Below are 17,813 nucleotides of genomic sequence, written 5' to 3' on the forward strand. Positions count from 1 at the left end.
GCAGGTGACCAGAATGAGGGACGGGCTACCAGGACAGGACAGGAATTTCCTGGTTTCTTAAACTTTGGCAAATAAGTCAGTCCTTTAGAGAGCACTGTAGACCAGCTCCTGCCAAGAGGCCGCAGCCTCGAGTGGAATGTGGGTCCGTGTGCAGGACAGCCTGCTCATACGCCGCCTTGCATTTCCTGCTCTAGATCAAGGCCACCATGGAAAGGAACCCCGAGGATAGCACAGGCCCTGTGCACGTTCCTTTTGGGCACATTGTTGCCAATGAGAAATGGCGTGGGTCGCAGCTGGCACAGGGCATGCAAGGTCGGTGGGTTGCCCTCTGTATAAACCCTCTCTCTTCAAATCCCACATTTTAAAAAAAGTCTACCAATTGCTGCCATCCAAAGCTCACGGAACTTTTCTTGTCTTCATTTTAAGGGAAAATTAAGCTTGTTTTTGAGGATGGCCTGGCACCGGTAGATTTCTACTTATCTATCAGATCCTGCATTCTTTATATCAAGGAAGCCGATTTGGTGGCTGGAAATAGCTACCGAAAGAGGCTTGTCCGAGTTAGAAATGTAAGTACTGAATTGAAGAAACTGACATTTAAACTGACTTCTAGACCCCTTTCCCTCGTGTGTTTGGAATAATTCATATGCAAGCATTTGGCCATTCCAAGTACTCTTGAAGCAACAGCTTTCTTAAACTTGAAAGAATTTTGTTACAAAATGGTTTACTGTTGTTTTTTATTTTCCTTTTAAGTCTAGTCATCTTCAAGGGATAGTAATAGTTGAAAAAACGCAGATGAGTGAACAGTACTTCCCAGCCATACAGAAGTTTACTGTGCTGGACCTTGGGATGGTGTTGCTTCCAGTGGCCAACCAGATGGAAGGGTCCTGCCTCATTATCCAATTAGTAAGTACTGATTTCTACACCTCCACAGTAGCACTGTCTGGAGGACTGTCAGCTGACCTTCATGGATCGTTTAGCTGCTGCCCTTGCTTGCTATGGTTTCTTCCCAAGGCCCTCAAGCCAATCTAATCACTTTGTTGGTTTATAAAATCTTTTCTTTCTTTTAAAGGTTTTATTTATTTTTAGAGAGAGGGAGAGAAACATCAGTAGGTTGCCTCTAACACACCCCCAAATGGAGACCTGGCCCACAACCCAGGCACATGGCCTGACTAGGAACTGAACCTGTGACCTTCCAATTTGCAGCCCAGTCAGTGCTCAGTCCATTGAGCTATACCACCAGCCAGAGCTATAAAACCTTTTAGAGGAATTTAAGTTCAGAAGCTGCCTCTGCAACCAGCTCAGTTTGACACCCATTCTAGGTAACTGTGTAACAAAGTGAACAAGTGGAAGATGATTTTAGACTACCAGGCTGAGAGGACTCCATCACTCATTCTTTCTTGACACTGGTGAAAATGTCAGCAGCTGCTTAGCTTCATGTATCTTTTAAGTATCAGCACTCTGTGTGCAAGTTTATGCTGTTGTTTTTAAACCTAGTATAAAATTATTGAACTTGACTGTACATCAGAATTTTGTGGGGAAACTTCAAAATAATACATGACCCTTACCTCAGACCAATTGAAAACCAGAACGTGGAAGCAGGGCCCAAGCATCAATTTTTGTTATTGTGTTGTTGATTTTAAATCTTCCCCAAATTAGAAGTGTAGTCCTGTGTTGTTCACAGATCCCTCCATGGCTCTCCACCCCATTTGTTTTGCTTTATTATTCCTAATGTCCTTGTTGTAATACTATTATCTGCCTTTTCTGTTTCTACAACTAATTGAGACTAGGCTTCTCTTTTGATAGGCAAGATCTCTCCAGGTCCTGTATCAAGCAGGTCCAATTTAGGTGTAGGCATCATTTAATCTCATACAACTGAAATGTTTCTTAGTTGATCATAGGAACATGTTTGAATTCCTCAGAGTACGTTTTCATCACTTTTATCCTAAACATTCTAGAAACCCAAGTTTTTATTTAAAATGTTCATATCTTACTCCTTTGTGTAACCATATGGCTCATCTTTCAATAATTTTGCTGATGAAAAGTTATATTCATGGTATGCGTAAACATTTGTAGTGGTAAGTCAAGCTGAACCAAATAGGGAAAGTCAAATTTCCACCAAGCAAATTTGTAAGAAGACTGCTAGTCCACTAGAGGGTGCTCATATGCTCTTTAATTTTGGTTCAGGTTCTAGAGCAAACCAAAGAGCCCAGTAAGAACCCTTTTCTCAGGAAGAAACGGGCTCTAATCTCTGAGCCATCTCTACTTCGAACTGTACAACAGATCCCAGGAGTTGGAAGAGTTAAAGCTTCCCTTTTGCTTCAGAAGTTCTCAAGTATCCAGCAACTAAGTAATGCTTCCATCAAAGAACTGGAGCAGGTCGTTGGACAAGCAGTAGCACAGCAAATTCATGCGTTCTTCACACAGTCCAGGTGACAGCTCTTCTCACAGCAGGTACTACATTTTCTCAGATTCAGCAAAAAGCCAGCTTGAGCAGATGTGAGTGTGTGGCCTTGACCTGCATCTGTCATGGAAAGATCTTACCAAGTTTCAGGTGATTGATATGACCTTCTAAAGGAAACAAACCTACAATGAAGCACTGTGTACCATAAGCCCCTTGTTCCTGGTGGCAGAGCCACTGTTCTTCAGGTTTGGTCTTAATATATCTGTGCTTTGAGGACTACTGCCAGTGTAAATAAACGTCATACAAACTTTGTTCTTCCTCCCTTACTTCTTTCATGGCTGCACAGTTTTTTTTTTATAATCATTGGGCACATCTGAACAGAGAGCCTGGAGCATATAGTTCCAACTTAAAAAGCCCATGTTGGGGTGAGGGGCAGGGTGGAGAATGTGTTTGTGAATGTAAAGCCCAACAATGGGAAGATACACAGGAAAACGGCAGGGGCAGCTGCATCTAGAAAGAAAAGCTGGAGGCTGGGGATCAAAAAGTACCTTTGCCCACTCAAAAAATAAACACAATTAAAAAAGCCGTATGCTTTCAAAGATACTAAGATAACTTGCAAGTCCTGTTTTGCGACATGTTAGTAACTCTTAAAAAATCAAGTGATAAAGTCATTTGTGCGTTAAGGTAGAAACAATTTTGAAAGGAAAGAATTAGAGTGAGAAAGTAAAGAAAAACATTAACTCAGGCAAATGAATGTGTTTATTTAAATATTTGTACAAAAATGGCCCTAAGAGCAGTTGGTCCCCTTCCTCAGAGGGACTGCTTCACTTTTGATATTGCACACTAGAGAATGTTTTAAATTCTTGTTAACTCTCAAAATTAGATCTCAATGCTATATTTTTAAAGCTATATAACTTGTACTATGTCAACAGTGAATCTTATTAGAATCACAGTATCATCCAACTTATAGCATGAGAAATCGATTAGTAAAAATGTCATTTTAAAAAGTCAAACAGAGCTTTAAACTGGAATTATTTACATCATTACCTTATAAAATTCAACTCATTTTAAAGACTCTTAAAATATACAATTATGTACTCTCTAAACAAAATGAAAAATGTTTTGAGTATCAAACAGTATATTATCTACCTTGTAGACAGCATCTTCATTTAACACTTGCCACTGCCAGCAACTTTTAAATGACATGTAACTAGAAGAAAAATTACTCAGAAACTGTTTTATCTAATAAGCCATGACAAATTTGACACTAGACTTTATCTGGAAATAGCATTCATATTATATAGAAATAATAGTAAAATCTTAGAAATTCAGATGAATGAATTCCCCTTAGAAAGCAGCTCTTTGGAACTTTTTAGTAATACCAATTTAAGTCCATCATTATTGTCCCTTGACATGCCTTAATTTGGGCTCATCTGGATTCTGCGTTAGGGAATGATCTATTATATTACGCAAGCCTGGAAACTAATAGAGTCAATGTAGGTGACCCCATTTTAACTGATAGTAACTGAAAGTCATAATTGTAGCCGTTAAAAATAGCTGTATTTTCATCCCTATTCTATTTACAATACTTTATATAATAAATAACTTGCAGCAATATGCTGCCATCCACAAATTTCAAGAGGTTTCTTATTTCATTCATAAAGACATCCATTGTAAGGTTATACTGTGAGAAAACAGCATTTGAGAGTAGGTAGAAATTTTCCATTACAGCACAAATATGAAGGCCTAGTCAGGACTGGAAATGTTATGGGCCTGAGTGTTTTTGTTTCCTTGCACTAGTACAAAGAACTGTCATTGTTGAGAAGGCTGAAAGGAGAGGGGAGCTTCTTCTTGACTTGAGGCCTGGCAACCCCAACCGACGGGAGGCACAAGGTGCTGGCAGACTTCTGTCTGTTCTTGTTGGTGCCCCAACTCAAGAAAGAGAGCTTTTTGGAGATTTTCTTGGTTTTATCAGTTTTATCATCATCATCATCTATGGCTAAGCAGATCATGGAGTAAGTTTTCTGCATTCCCACAGAGTATGTGGCACACTTATTATGCTGCACATAGAAAAGGAAAAAAAGGGGTGTTAGAAATCCTCAACATACCCAATAAATGACTGCAAAGTCTGAGATTCACATTCTGCACTTACAGCATCCTCTTTAAAATTACGCTCATGTAATTCTGAGACTCAGGTGACTAACACTTATACAGAATTAAACAAAGACAATTTTTAAGGAATATATTCAACAGCAGTGATTTAGGCTAAGGAACACTACTCACTTTTTAAGATTCTTGTATTTGAAAAAGTAATACATGCTCATGGTCAACGATATGAAAATACTTACTGTGAACAGTACATGTTGCTCCTACCTTGGCTCAAGGCCCTTCTGAGTAAACGTGATTTGTTACACTTTTGGAGATAATGTTCATATACAGGTAATGCTATGTGCATAAGTATATGTCACCATTTGTCTTTCCTTAAAAGGAATACACTACCGACACTGATGCACGATGCTTTCTTGACTTAGTGTCTTGGATTTCAGTCTATGCCATTAGGTATAGCTCAACTTCATTCTCTTTACAGGCAATATATAATCTACAGGCAGGATACCATTAACTATTTTTTCCCCTACTTAAGTGATACAGTCCTGTGGTGTTAAATACATTCACATGGTCATTCAATCATCACCATTATTCATCTCCAGAACTTTGTCATCTTCCCCAAATAAAACTGTACCTATTAAATCCAACTATTAGCTATTAAAAGATTGTGTAGGACCCAGATAGGAAAACTGGAGAAACTTGTTTTCTAAACACTTCCACATGGGTTCTCACCTGCTTGTAAGATTTGCCTAACACTGAGGTTGTTTCATTCACGAAATGATTATTGAACATCTATGTTCGGGCACTGAAATCAGGCCATTTATATAAGCGTGCAATAGATCTAAGTGGTTGGGTACATTGTTCATAATATAAATCAAGGAATTTGAGTGATGCAGCAATGAAGGGGGGTATTCACTATAAAATGTCCTTCTTGAGTGTGGCTCCTTTGGATGGAATTCCTCTCCTTTTCTATAAAACTGCCATTAACCCCACATGCTCTACAGGACACGTGTGCTCTCACTAAAAACAATAAACTCCTAGAGGTATATTTAATGCCTGCAAATATTTTTCAACCTTCACCTGCTCAGAGTCTGTTTCGCAGAATAACCCCTCTTACAAACACCCTCAATTTCTTAACACACTTTGACCAGTGAATGTCCACTCTAGTTCAACATCTGCTGCCTCCCCCAGGCGGCATCTAAACAGCCGTGCATTACTGGAGAGGATATTTACCAAGCTGACTGGCTTCACTTGACATTCTAACCCTGACCTCAGACCTCTAACTGGGCACCCCATTATCTGGCAGTCCTACAGTTCCCTAGTAACTTTATTCCTTTTCTCCTAGATACTTTCTATCAGGCCCCCCACCCACATGCCCTCCTGATATCCCTGCCTTACACTTAATTGCACATGTCCCCAAAGACAAACCCTCTGGTGTACCTGGATCTCACGCGCGCTCTCCTCCAGGTATTCCCTCCTGGCCCGCCTGTCTCCCAGACTCCCACCAGCACAAGATTGCTGTGTTACCTGCACACACACCACCACCTGTGAAATGCTTTCCTTTCCCCTATGCCTGTACCCCCACTGCCAGCTACTACCCTAAGGTCTCTGCTCCCTTTCACAGGTCTTCCCTTCCTCCCATTATTTTTTCTCCTGTCCACACCCAGCATGCTCCCCTCTCACATCTTCCGGAGGCACCTCTCTGGAACTCTCAGAGCTTTACGGAGCAGTTTGAAGCCACAGCCCTAGTCAACTCTTACATTATACGGGTGAGGAAACTGAGGCCAAGGTGGGTGGGTATTAACCTGCTGAATGAAGGTCACACAGCTTATTAATGGCAGCCAAAGCTTGATTCCAGGTCTTTTGATTCTAAGCCTAGGATTCCACTACATCAGCAGTTTTCACAATGTGCTTCACAGGAGTCCCTAGGGTCCCCACTATGATCCAGAGAGTCTGGGGACCAGGTGATCAATTCAGCAAGAGCACTCCGCTTTATTCTCATTATTTGATTTTCCTTGAAGAAAAGGATCAGCAGTTAAAAGTAGTACTCAAATGTTATCTAAAATCCTTGCTTGGGGAAAAAAATAACCACATCATGGTTATTACAGCATCTATTCTGAACTAAAACATATTCCACATCAGGCACTGTTTCCCCCATTTTTCTGAGCCTGAGCTGACTTGCCCAAGGTCACAAAACTGGTGGCAAAGCCAGGATTCAAATCTAGACTGTCTGATTGCCTTTTAACCATCACGTCCATTGGCCTCATCCAAAGATACAACAAGACTGGAAGATAGGTCTTTCAATCTCTGCTCAGGGGCAGGGCCTCCCTCCCTGGCCTGCCACCTACTCCTGCCCTTCAGCCCAGAACCCAGCCTTTCATTCATCCTCCTTTTGGACAAACCTCTTCTCCATTTCTGGTTGGGACTTTGGTTACTTGTCCAGCAATTCTATGGATTCTGCCCCTGAAAATATCATTTCTTATGATCCCTTCTCCAAGGTACTCTGTGAGTCCCTTGACTTGTCTTCTTTATTATTTAAATTACTATGTAGTTCACATACCATAAAATTCACTATTTTAATGCAATTCAGAGGTTTTAGTATAGTCACAGTTATGCAACTACCACCCTGCCTGGTTTCAGAACATTCCCATCCCCCCAAGAAACTCCGTACCCATGAGCACCACTCCCCACTCCCGAGGGCTCTGGCCCCAGCCCCTGGCAACCATGAATCCACATTCTGTTTCTATGGACTGGCCTATTCTGGACATTTCTAACCAGTGAAATCACACAATCCATTCACTTTCCAGCCCTCTCTAATCTGAGTTCTGTTGCCATCTCTCTTTTGTCCTTTTGTCTGGCTGCCAAACATAATAGACGGGGATCCTTCCCCCTCACTCTTCCCCTTCTAACTAAAGCAAAACAGCCGACCACTCTCCCAGCAGGATTTTCTTCTCTTGATTGGGAAGCTCCTTTTGATCTGATTTCTCTGAACTCGGCCTCTCAACTTCCTTTGCCCCCACTTCTCTTCTAAGAGACCTCCAGTTGCTTGCAGTGTCTCTGAGTTTAGTCCTCAGCCCTCAGCCCCTCGCAGGCAATTTCTCTTAGTCTCTTAGAGCTTTAAGTGCCATCTCTCTGCTGATGATTCTCAAATATAGCTGTGACTTCTCCCTTGACCTGAAGATTTCAAGGTTCAACTGCCTACTTTACATTTATATGTGGATGTCTAATGGCGTATGAAAGTCAAAGCATAAGTCTTGTTTTCTCTCTCCTCTGCCTCCCTAAGCACCACCCCTGTTCACCACCATTACGAAAAATGATGCTGCTGTTCAAGCCAACAACCTGTCATCTCTCTCTCTCTCTCTCTTTTTAAACACAAATCATCTACAAATCTCTGTCTGCTCTACCTTCAAAGCACATCTCAGGTGCATCCACCTCCATTGTCCCCCCCCCGCCCAACTCCGAGTGTACAATATCACTGGCCTGGATGGCTGCCACAGCCAGCACGCTCTGCTGCCACTCTGGGCAGAGACATCCTTCTAAAATAAACATCCTATCATTTCATTCCCCTTCTTGAAACTTCAATGACTTCCAAAGTGCCACCACAGCCAATGAGGCCCGGTCTCCCTCCCCCCTCATTCTCTGTCATCACAATGCTCCAGCCAGAAGGCCCTCTTTCTGTTCTTGGAGCAGGAGAAGCCTATTCCTGCCGCAGGGTCTCTGGACCTGTCAGTCAGTCGGTCGCCCTGCCCAGCATGCTCCTCTTGTACCTCTTCAAATAAAGAGGTTCCTCCTCGTCCCTCAAGTCCCTGTGCAAGTCCTGTCTAGAGCAGCCTCTCCCTATCCCCAGTCATCCTATTATGCTAAACGTTTTATTTTCTTTACAGCACTTATCAAAATCAGCACTTATTTGCTTATTTAGTGCCAGCTTCGCAGGGGTGGGGACCTAATCTGTCTAGCTCCAGCTGCAGCTCCAACACCTAAGAAGGACCTGGCACACAGCCTATGCTCAATCAATATTTGTTGAATGAATAAGATGAATGTTGTTATAGAGGGAAGTGTTTATGGTACATTATTAAATGCAGCAAGTGTCGAAGAGTATGTATGGAATGATTCCTCTCACTTGGGGAAGAAAAGGATATAACTGTGCATATGAACTTGCACAGGTATCTCACACTTCCCGAGGTTGCAGGGAACAGCAAATGCTGTCTCTGACACACAGAGAGGGTCTTTCATATGACAAGCCCTTCTGCATCATTTGAATTTTTTTTTTACCACAAGTAATTACTTTTTGACAAAATTACTCTTGTCATTAAAAAGATATAATCTGAAGAACAAAGCAATTGGTAATTTTATCTACATAATCAAATTAAAGTTTTCCAGTGCTCTCTGACCCCAGGCAAGCCCACTGCGGTACTGACAAGCTTAGCAGTTCAGTCATTTGTGGGATGTTACAAATGCAGGCAGGAGGAAGAGGGCCCGGGGAAGACCTCTGGGGCTGGACTCACAGCAGCCTCACCCCACTTTGCCATCTACTGTGGAGGGTGTCAGGACTCACCATGGATGAGGTGGAGTCCAGGAGGCTCACAACCTTCATCTCAATGTCGTCTTCACCGAAGCTCTTCAGCAGTTTCATAACCTCACTCACTGTCAGCCACTTACAATCCACATTCTGAATGGAAACAATATAATCCCCTTCCTTGGCTCCGGCCAGCTACAAAAGTATGATTTAAATAAAGGTCAACATTCTGTTCATTCAATTCCTGGAAATGATTTCCAAGTTCATTTACAAAATAAATATTTGCATAAGTTTGCTTTAAGAAACTAATCAATTCTCTTTGGGCATGTAGCATCCATGAGAGACCTTTTGCATAAAGGAACCCTAAATTAATTCACCCAGATATATTTGTCTGGGCAGCTTTCTTTGTATTTTCCCAGTCTGATGGCCCGCTCAGGTGCCAGTGAGTTTTGCTCTCAGCCTAGAGTGGCACACACTTACCGCAGCAGAGGAGTAAGGATCCAGGAAGTGGACTTGAACTGGGGAGTTTCCTCTCAAGGTGAACCCCAAGTCCCCTTCTTCTGCAGCGAAGTGAATACTTCTAGGAGGTGTCCATCTCTTGTTAGCCGAAAACACAGACAGAGGGCCCTTTGGAATAGACCATCATTAGCTCACTAGCTGTAGGATCTGAAGGCTGATTCAGGCATTTGAAAGCTAAAGGAAATGTTGCCTTGCTGTCCTTTCAGATTTCATTCAACCTTGCTCAGAGACTAATGAAATGACACCATCTGGGATAACACATGCTACAGCAGTCATATGAGAACATTAATTGCCACTTTCTCTAAAATAGCCAATATATTTTAAATAAAATTATCTTTTAGTCCCGACTAGTGTGGCTCAGTTGGTTGAGCACCATCCAGCGAAGTGACCTGGGTTATGTGTTCAGTCCCTTGTTGGGGCACGTATGAGAAGCAACCAGCTGATGTTTCTCTCCCACATCAATGTTTCTCTCCCTCTCTTTCCCTCTTCCTCCTCCCCTCTCTAAAAAAATAAATAAAACCTTTAAAAAAATTATATTTTAAAAATTACCTTAATTAAAATCTCTAAAAATCTAAAATATCTAAAAATAGCCTTGTACATAATTTGCAACATGTAACAGCTGTCCTGTAGGTCATTATGAAATACACATTCAACATACCAGTTTCTGGAAGAAGTCTGTTGCTGTCACCTTGGAGAACTGTGGCAGTATAATTTCAACCTCTTGCTCAGTTTTAGCTAGAAAATAAGATGAAAAAGGAATGCAAAGATGTTTCAGTGGTTGAAAGTTATCCTTGAAAACTCGGATCTAAGTCTTCTCTCTGAAGAGAAGAGGAGGAAAATCTTGCTCCCAACTTGGTTTAGACAAGAAGTACATAAGATGGGCTACTGGTCAACCCCATGGCCCAGTGTGACCTGTATCTTCCACTTGGGTATCTACTATGAGCCATACCATACTCTGGGGCTGGGACAGAGTATAGACAAACAGAAACATTCCCTGCCTTCAAGTAGCTTATTTATAGTCTAATGGACTTCCTTTGGCACTCATAAAACCCTACCAAAGTAATCTATGTTTTAGGTGTGGCTGTTATGGAAGGAAGTACCATGTCTGTCAACACAAAGTGCTGGAAGAGATGTGTTTCTTTTCATTATTAGTGTGTAATGTGATGATTTCACAGCGAGCAGTGTATTTGCCAAATTGTGTACACCAACAGCTCAAATCTCCACCTATTTTTGGCAGGCCCAACCCACCGTTACTATGAGGATAGTTGGCTTCTTACAGAGGATCCCACAGCAGGCTAAGTATACATGGACAACAGTATAAAAAGAAAACTTGTGCCCTGGCTGGTGTGGCTCAGTGGATAGAGCACTGGCTTGGTCACTGGCTCAGTTCCTGGTCAGGGCACATGCCTGGGTTGCGGGCCAGGTCTCCAGTAGGGGGGATATCAGAGGCAACTCTCTGATGTTTCACTCTCATATTGATATTTCTCTACCTCTCTCTAAAAATAAATAAAATCTTTAGAAAACTTGAGGAAGAAGACTGGTCCTGCCAAGGTAGAACACAGCCCTCTATGAACCGGATGACCTTGTGGCTTCTTACAAGATGCCCGAGCCAGGGCTGGGCTTGGACTGGCTGTTCATCCACTTAAAGAATGGTGCCACCACCCCTGGACCTCACCAGGAACCGTGTGTCTCCCTCCCTCCATGGAGGTTATCTCTCTACCTCCTGCCCACAGAGCACATGGTGTGGACAAGGCAGCCAAGGACATGGCCATAGTGTCCATGAAAGAGACTTCCTGAGCACCATTCCTGATTCTACCAATCAGCTTGGTCACCTGGGGCAAGGACTTAGACCTCCCAAAGCCTTTATTGTCTCATCTCTAAGATAAGGACAATACCAGTACTTGCCTCATACAGTTGGAAGGAGGGTTGAGTAAGATTCTGTATACAAATGGTGCTTACTATTGTGCCCGGAAGACCTCAAATGCACAGTAGCTATCAGTCAACATTACTGCAGACAAGCTCAGGATTCTAGCTTGAGCTGGAATATAATTCTGAGGAACTGGTCCCTGAAAATTGGGGGTGGAACTCCAAAGATTGGGGACTGAGATTTAGGAAGTAGTGTGGAAGGGGGTATAGTCAAAGGGGGTTCCTCACTTGGGCCATCTTCAGTCCCCTTCCCCTACTCCTGGAAAGATACTAGTCATTCCTCACTGTAAAGTCACCTCTCAGGGAGAGCCTTCCACTCCTGACCTCCAGGGCAGAAGTGACTGCCACCTTTCCAAGGGCAGCAACAACTCTCCAGTTCACCTCAGTATTCCCAAACCCAGGACAGGGCTCAACACCTCGGAGAGCCTTAGAAAAGGCTTGGGTGCACAATCTCACTTGTATGTGGAATCTAAAACAGACCAACTTACAGAAGCGGAGAGCAGAATGCTGGACACCAGGGGTAGGAGGAGGGGAAAATGAGAAGAGGTTGGTCAAAGGGTACAAAATTTCAGTTATATAAGATAAACAAGTTCTAGAGACCTAACATATAGCATGGTGATTATAGCTAACAATACCCTATTATATACTTAAAATTTGCTATGAGGGCAGAGATTAAGCGTTCTGTTTCTCTCTCTCTCTCTCTCTCTCTCTCTCACACACACACACACACACACACACACACACACAGAACAAGATTTTGAAGTATTTTCCCTACATCCCCTGATTCCACTGTACCAGGAAAAGTTTTATTTCTCATTTCATAATAAAAATAATTTTTGTCTTAAAAGAAAAAAATATACTGGTGCTAATAAAAGATGAACAGGGGAATAAACAGGGGAAAGAGCAAGCCTAGGAGAGGGAACAAGAATGCACTGGCTTTCAAATCATGGAGCCCAAGTTGTGAAGTTTCCCAGAAGGCAGATGGAATGTGGGTGGGTGTGGAATGTAGCAAAAATGTCAAGTAAAAGGTAGTTTCAGGGGACTCCTGACTAGAGGTGATGGCTGGAACTCCCAAGGAAGCTGAAAGACTTTAAGAAAAGGAATATAGTGGAACTGAACCAGGAATAGTGGATCCTTTAGAATGCCAGGAAGGGTGGGTGGGATTGGGCAAGAGGAACAGTCAACAGAAGGGATAGAGGGGGAGGAGGGAATGGACAAGGTGGCAGGGCACTCCGACACCAAGGGAGGAGTATCAAGGGGCATGAGAGGAGTCAGAAGTTGCAAGGGGTTGACGAGGACAAGACCATAAAGAAGTTCCTGGATTCAGGCACAAGGAAATGGGCAACAGCAGCATTTTGCCCCTTCCCGATGGCCAGCACATCCTGAGTGTTTGCCCAGCCCCCACAGAATGAGCAAACGAAGACTGTGCGCCCCAAATGCCCCTGCCTATCACACAGGGCATGCTTGGCACCTGGCACTCACAAAGAATGTTGGGAGCATCGATCAAGTTCAGCAGGTCGTCATCCTCTTGGTGCTGAGTGTACTTGAGCTGGGATCGCTGGTGTGCCGCGGACAGCACCTCCTGCAGCAGCTCGATGTTGCGGAGCTTCTTGCATAAGCTCACCTCCCGCACGGACTCCTCATGATGGGCAATGGCTTTGCGCAGATGGGACTTGCCTGCCAGCAGAAAAGGAACACCATGTAACGTGACTCCTAAACTGCAACACAAGTGCCTCAAGGAGAGCCAAAGTGCCCAAGCATCAGCCCAGAAAGGTGGACATTCTCTCTTCTGAAGAATCTCAGCAGAAGGCTTACGTCCCTCTGAAATGCATATGCAACATGCTCATTTATGTCCAGAAAGCATCCATTCAGCAAATATATACTGAATGTTCCAGGCAGTAGGGGTAAAGCAATGAACAAAAACTAGCCTCTGCATTCATGAAGTTTACGTGCTAGTGTTTGAAGACAGAAAATTAACAAGCAAAACACTAATGATGGAATGTGTGGCAATCAGATCATGGAGAATGTGAACAGAGTAAACAGATGTGGCATGAGAAGACTGGGAGTGGAAAGTTGTTCTGTGATGGGTGATCAGGGAAGGCCTTTTTGAAGGTAACTTTTGAATAGAGCCCTGAGGGAAGTCAGGGAGCAGCCATGAGGACATCTGACAGAAGAGCACTCCTGAAAGAGAAATGGCAACAAGGAGCTTGGGGTTGGGCAGAGAAGGGTAGGGAACGAGGACAGAGAGGAGCAGTGGCGGGACCATGTCCAGCTATGCAGGGTGAAGACTTCTCCTTACTGTGGGTGAGATGAGAGCCCGTCGGGGTATGAGCAGAGGGCTGAGGTGATCTGAGCCATAGGTGAATGGACTATGAAGGAACGAAGAAGAAAGCAGAAGACCAGCTATGAGGCCATTGCAAAAAGCTGAGCAAGCTGTGTAACCTCTCTGGGCTTGTTTCCTCAACTGAAAAATGGGGATCGTGCCACAGCCATCTCATAGGATTATGTGAGGTTTCAACGAGTCAACCTCGGTTTAGCAAGCACTGTATGAGTGTGGCTCGGGCCAAGGAGGTAGGGTCAGTGGCCGGTTTTCTAGGCAGAGTTGATGGGATTTGCTAACCAATTGTGGGGAGACAGGGCACAGGGTGAGTCCAAGGTGTCAGGCCTGCAGACCTGGAAGGATGCAGTTGCCATCACTGAGATGAGGAAACTACATGGGAAGTTGCGGTGGCAGGTTTGCACATGGAAATAGCTATTCACTCTGAGACTTGGCAGAGACCAAAGCAGGACAATTCATTATTGGTTCTCAGGTGTGATCTGAGAAAATGAACCGCTGTTCATTTCAGCTAGAGATGCTGAAAGATCGTCAAAGCTCCAGCTCCACTGGGGAGGCCTGGGCCCTCGCAGAACCCGTGAGAACACAGCTCTGGCAGCCCGTAAAGATTAGAGGGCGCTGGCCACAATGATTCTAGACCCCAGCTCTCCAAGCCCTGCGCTGGGGACATGTCTGGGGTTTTTTGAAAGCAAGACCAGCTGGGCATCAATCAAATGGGGCACAAAGGGGATGGGCATCAATCAAACGGGGCATGAAGGGGAAGGGAGCAGGGGAGCCAATACACACCCAGCTGTCGGCGCTGGTGAGCGTTTTTCAGGGTGGCCAAGGGCGTCATCCCCTCTGGCATGTGGTCATACAGCTGGGACAGGCACTTCTCCTGGTGGTCTTCATCTGTACCAGGCTTCACTGCAACAAGAGCCAGAGGGTAAGTCCCTTCTCATGGATGTGGCCAAGGACTCTGGAGGCAGTGCCGCAGACCCACTCAGAGATTTTTCTTTCAACCACATCTTCAGGTTCCTTTAATTCTCCAGCTTTACAAGGCACTTGGAATAATAGGTCTCCTTTCTGCTCTTGGACACACTCCAGGTAGCACAGCCCACAAGACTTGGTACACTTGGGGCTCATCATTTGGCGTTGAGGCCCCACTCTCAGTCCCCTCCGAGCCACCAATTTCCCAGAACCTTCTAGCACAGTCCCGCCTCAAACCTCTGGTGGCCTCTGTGCCAGCACCCTCCCTGGAACGTGCACCCCTCTAACCTCACCAAGGCACCCACCGCTACACTCAACACTGTGAGCCTCCGCCCAGAGCTCAGGTCGTGTTCTTGTTCCAGCTGTCCTTTCCTGCCTTGGTCACCTGGAGAAGCTCCCCTCAGAGCTCCAGGTCCAACGCGAACGAAAAACTGTCTATGACTACACCAGGGAGTCCAACTGCTGCCTCACTGGTGTCTCTACTGCCGCTGTTGCAGCCCTGTATTTCCGCTGGTTTGCATGACTTGCCCTGCCTAGCAGACTACGTAACAGTGCTAGCAGTACCAGCTAACACTTTCAGAGAGCCCATCTACAAACAAGGCACTATTTGGCTTTGCACATAGGCACTCTGCCTTCTCAACAGCCCTGTGACATAGGTTCCCTTCATACCCCGCCCACCCCCGACCCCCCGCCCGTTTTAGAGGGGAGAAAACTGAGGCACAGAGCAGCTAAGTCACTTGCCCAAGATCACATAGCTAATAAATGACAGACCTGAGGATATGAACCTGGGCAACCTGGCTCCTGAGGTTATACCTTCCATTATGATGGGGGCTGTCTTGATTAGTATAAATTACAACGAAAGTCCCACCTGACCTGAGATCAGAGCCAAGACTAGAGTGAGGAGAGTGATGCATTCACCTCCAGCTGCAAGTTGAAAGGGATGCCAAAAACTCAACAGTCAAGGCATATAATAGTTTAATACAAATTTCTAAATATCAGAATTGATGCAAAAAATCTATGTTAAAAAAATTTTGCTTTTTGCTGATGTGGCTTAGCACAGCATGGTTAACAATCCCTCTCTTTATGCGTTAATTTTGATTCACGTAAAATGTCACAAAATTTTATCTTGATTGCTGAGTTCTGAGGCATTCTCTTAGACTTTGTGCCTAAGGCAAATGCCTCCTAGTCCTCGCCCTGGTCCGTGCCCTGTTCTAGATCATGGGGCTGCCTGTCGCATCCCAGGCAGAATTAGCGCTTCCCCTCTTCCTTCCACAGGGGAAACACAGAACACCTAGTCCCACCCTGGCCTGTGTGACAGCTGCCGGGGCCAGCACATACTTCCCACCCTCTGTCCCCAGGCTGTGAGCACCTCCAGGGCCAGCAGACAACTCCCACTCAGCTCAGAATCTCCTGGAGGTGGGAAAACCACAGCCCTGACCAAAGCCCAGAGCCTCCGAGCCCCCAAGCCTTACACTGGTGGTCGATGAGGAGGGTAGCTACGAAGTAGTGGGCCAGGGCTCCATAGTGGTGGGCCTTCACGCAGGCCAAGCTGGCCCAGGAGTAGGGGATGTTCTCCTTCACTGGCGCCTGGCTCATGGCGACGTGCAGTTGCTGATAGACCTCTCCCACCTGCAAAAGAAGGGATGTGGGGAAGGGGGAGCTTGGCATAGGGGCCCTCATGCACCCGGGCTGCAGAAAAAGAGCCCTTTCTTCTGTGCAGCAGCCTCTGCCAGGGGCCGCTCCAGAATCTGGGAGCGACTCCAAGAGGTCTTCATGCTGTCAGTGTCAGAGTTAACTGGGAGATCGGGCAACTGTCATTATGCTGGGTTTTAGGCTAAGCTGCAGATGGAATCAGTGATCCATATCTGAAACACTAGTACTTGCCAAGAAAATGCAAGCCAGCACGCTGGCCAGGATGGGCATGCTGCCCAGGCCATGGGCAAGCTGTGGTGGGACGTCCCCGCTGCATCCAGGGGCCCACACCGACACATCCTGCCCACCCTGAAAGTCACGAGAACCAGGAAGGCTTACCTTGGCAGCCTCCTGAGCCACCTTTACCAGCATGAAGAACTCATTCTGGATCCCAGGAAGGCAGATTTTCTCAAACACACTTTCCTGGGCCTGGGCGAGCATCATTTTGACCAGCACATTGAGCATGGCGGGGCTCATGTCGTAGCTTGGTGTGTGAGTAAACGTCTCTTTCAGGTAGTTTAAAACCCCTACGATTGGAAATATTTTGCACATTATTTGGGGACCATATTTATTTCACCATGCTGTTCAGAAATATAGAAAACTGACTGAAGCAAAAATCCTGGAGCATCTTCAAAAATATGATTCTCAATTACCATAAGTTCCAGCAATTCCACTCCTAGGAATACACACCAGAAAACTGAAGGCAGGGACTTAAACTGGTAGTTGTGGACCAACATGCATGGCAGCATGGCAGCATAGCCAAAAGGCAGAAACAACTTGAATGTCCATAAATGGACTGATTAATGGATACATGAAATGTGGTATAAACACGCAATGAAATGTTTTTCAGCCTTAAAAAGAAAATTCTGGCACATGCTACAATATGGAAGAAGACATTATACTAAGTGAAATAAGCCAATCACAAGGACGAATATTGTATGATTCCACTGAAATGAGATACCTGGAATAGTCTGGAATTCATAGAAATAAAGAGTAGAATGGTATTTGCCAGGAGTTTGGGAGGGGGAGAGGAAATGGAGAGTTACTGTTTAATAGCAACAGTTTCAGTTTGGGATGATGGAGAAAGAGTTGCACAACAATGTGAAGGGACTTAATGCCAATGAACTCTTAAGAATGGTTAAAATGGTAATTTCGCTATGTATCTTTTACCACAGTTTAAAAAATGATATGACTCTTCCAAACATTTACATCTGTATCAGGAAGGGAAACCAGCCTGCTGCCATCCATTCCTCTCTCTCCTGGGACAACTGAGAAATTCCAAACATGGCCGGGCACTTGAGGAAGGCAGAGCAGAAAGCAGGCAGGTGCGTGGGGCAGGCTCACACTTA

General features: G+C 44.8%; 2 protein-coding genes across 2 annotated transcripts in view; one reads left to right on the forward strand and one right to left on the reverse strand.

The window, feature by feature from the left end:
* Positions 1-206: 206 nt before the first annotated feature.
* Positions 207-2,433, forward strand: FAAP24 (FA core complex associated protein 24). The gene is made up of 4 exons (XM_054588837.1): positions 207-312; positions 427-566; positions 751-903; positions 2,185-2,433. Exons 1-4 carry the CDS (start codon positions 207-209, stop codon positions 2,431-2,433), a joined length of 648 nt encoding a protein of 215 aa, XP_054444812.1.
* A 728-nt stretch (positions 2,434-3,161) lies between these two features.
* Positions 3,162-17,813, reverse strand: part of RHPN2 (rhophilin Rho GTPase binding protein 2) — a 54,897-nt gene continuing 40,245 nt past the window's right edge. The window contains exons 8-15 of the mRNA XM_054588981.1: positions 16,804-16,991; positions 16,245-16,401; positions 14,590-14,709; positions 12,951-13,145; positions 10,201-10,277; positions 9,504-9,650; positions 9,063-9,218; positions 3,162-4,461 (exon numbers count right to left, since the gene is read on the reverse strand). Coding sequence (XP_054444956.1) covers positions 4,198-4,461; positions 9,063-9,218; positions 9,504-9,650; positions 10,201-10,277; positions 12,951-13,145; positions 14,590-14,709; positions 16,245-16,401; positions 16,804-16,991 — 1,304 coding nt within the window. The 3' untranslated portion in view covers positions 3,162-4,197. The remainder of the gene's footprint in view (positions 4,462-9,062; positions 9,219-9,503; positions 9,651-10,200; positions 10,278-12,950; positions 13,146-14,589; positions 14,710-16,244; positions 16,402-16,803; positions 16,992-17,813) is intronic.

Source organism: Pteronotus mesoamericanus, unplaced genomic scaffold (genome assembly GCF_021234165.1).
Source record: "Pteronotus mesoamericanus isolate MK-2021 breed Mesoamerican mustached bat unplaced genomic scaffold, CSHL_Meso_final scaffold_165, whole genome shotgun sequence".
Taxonomy (NCBI): Eukaryota; Metazoa; Chordata; class Mammalia; order Chiroptera; family Mormoopidae; genus Pteronotus; species Pteronotus mesoamericanus.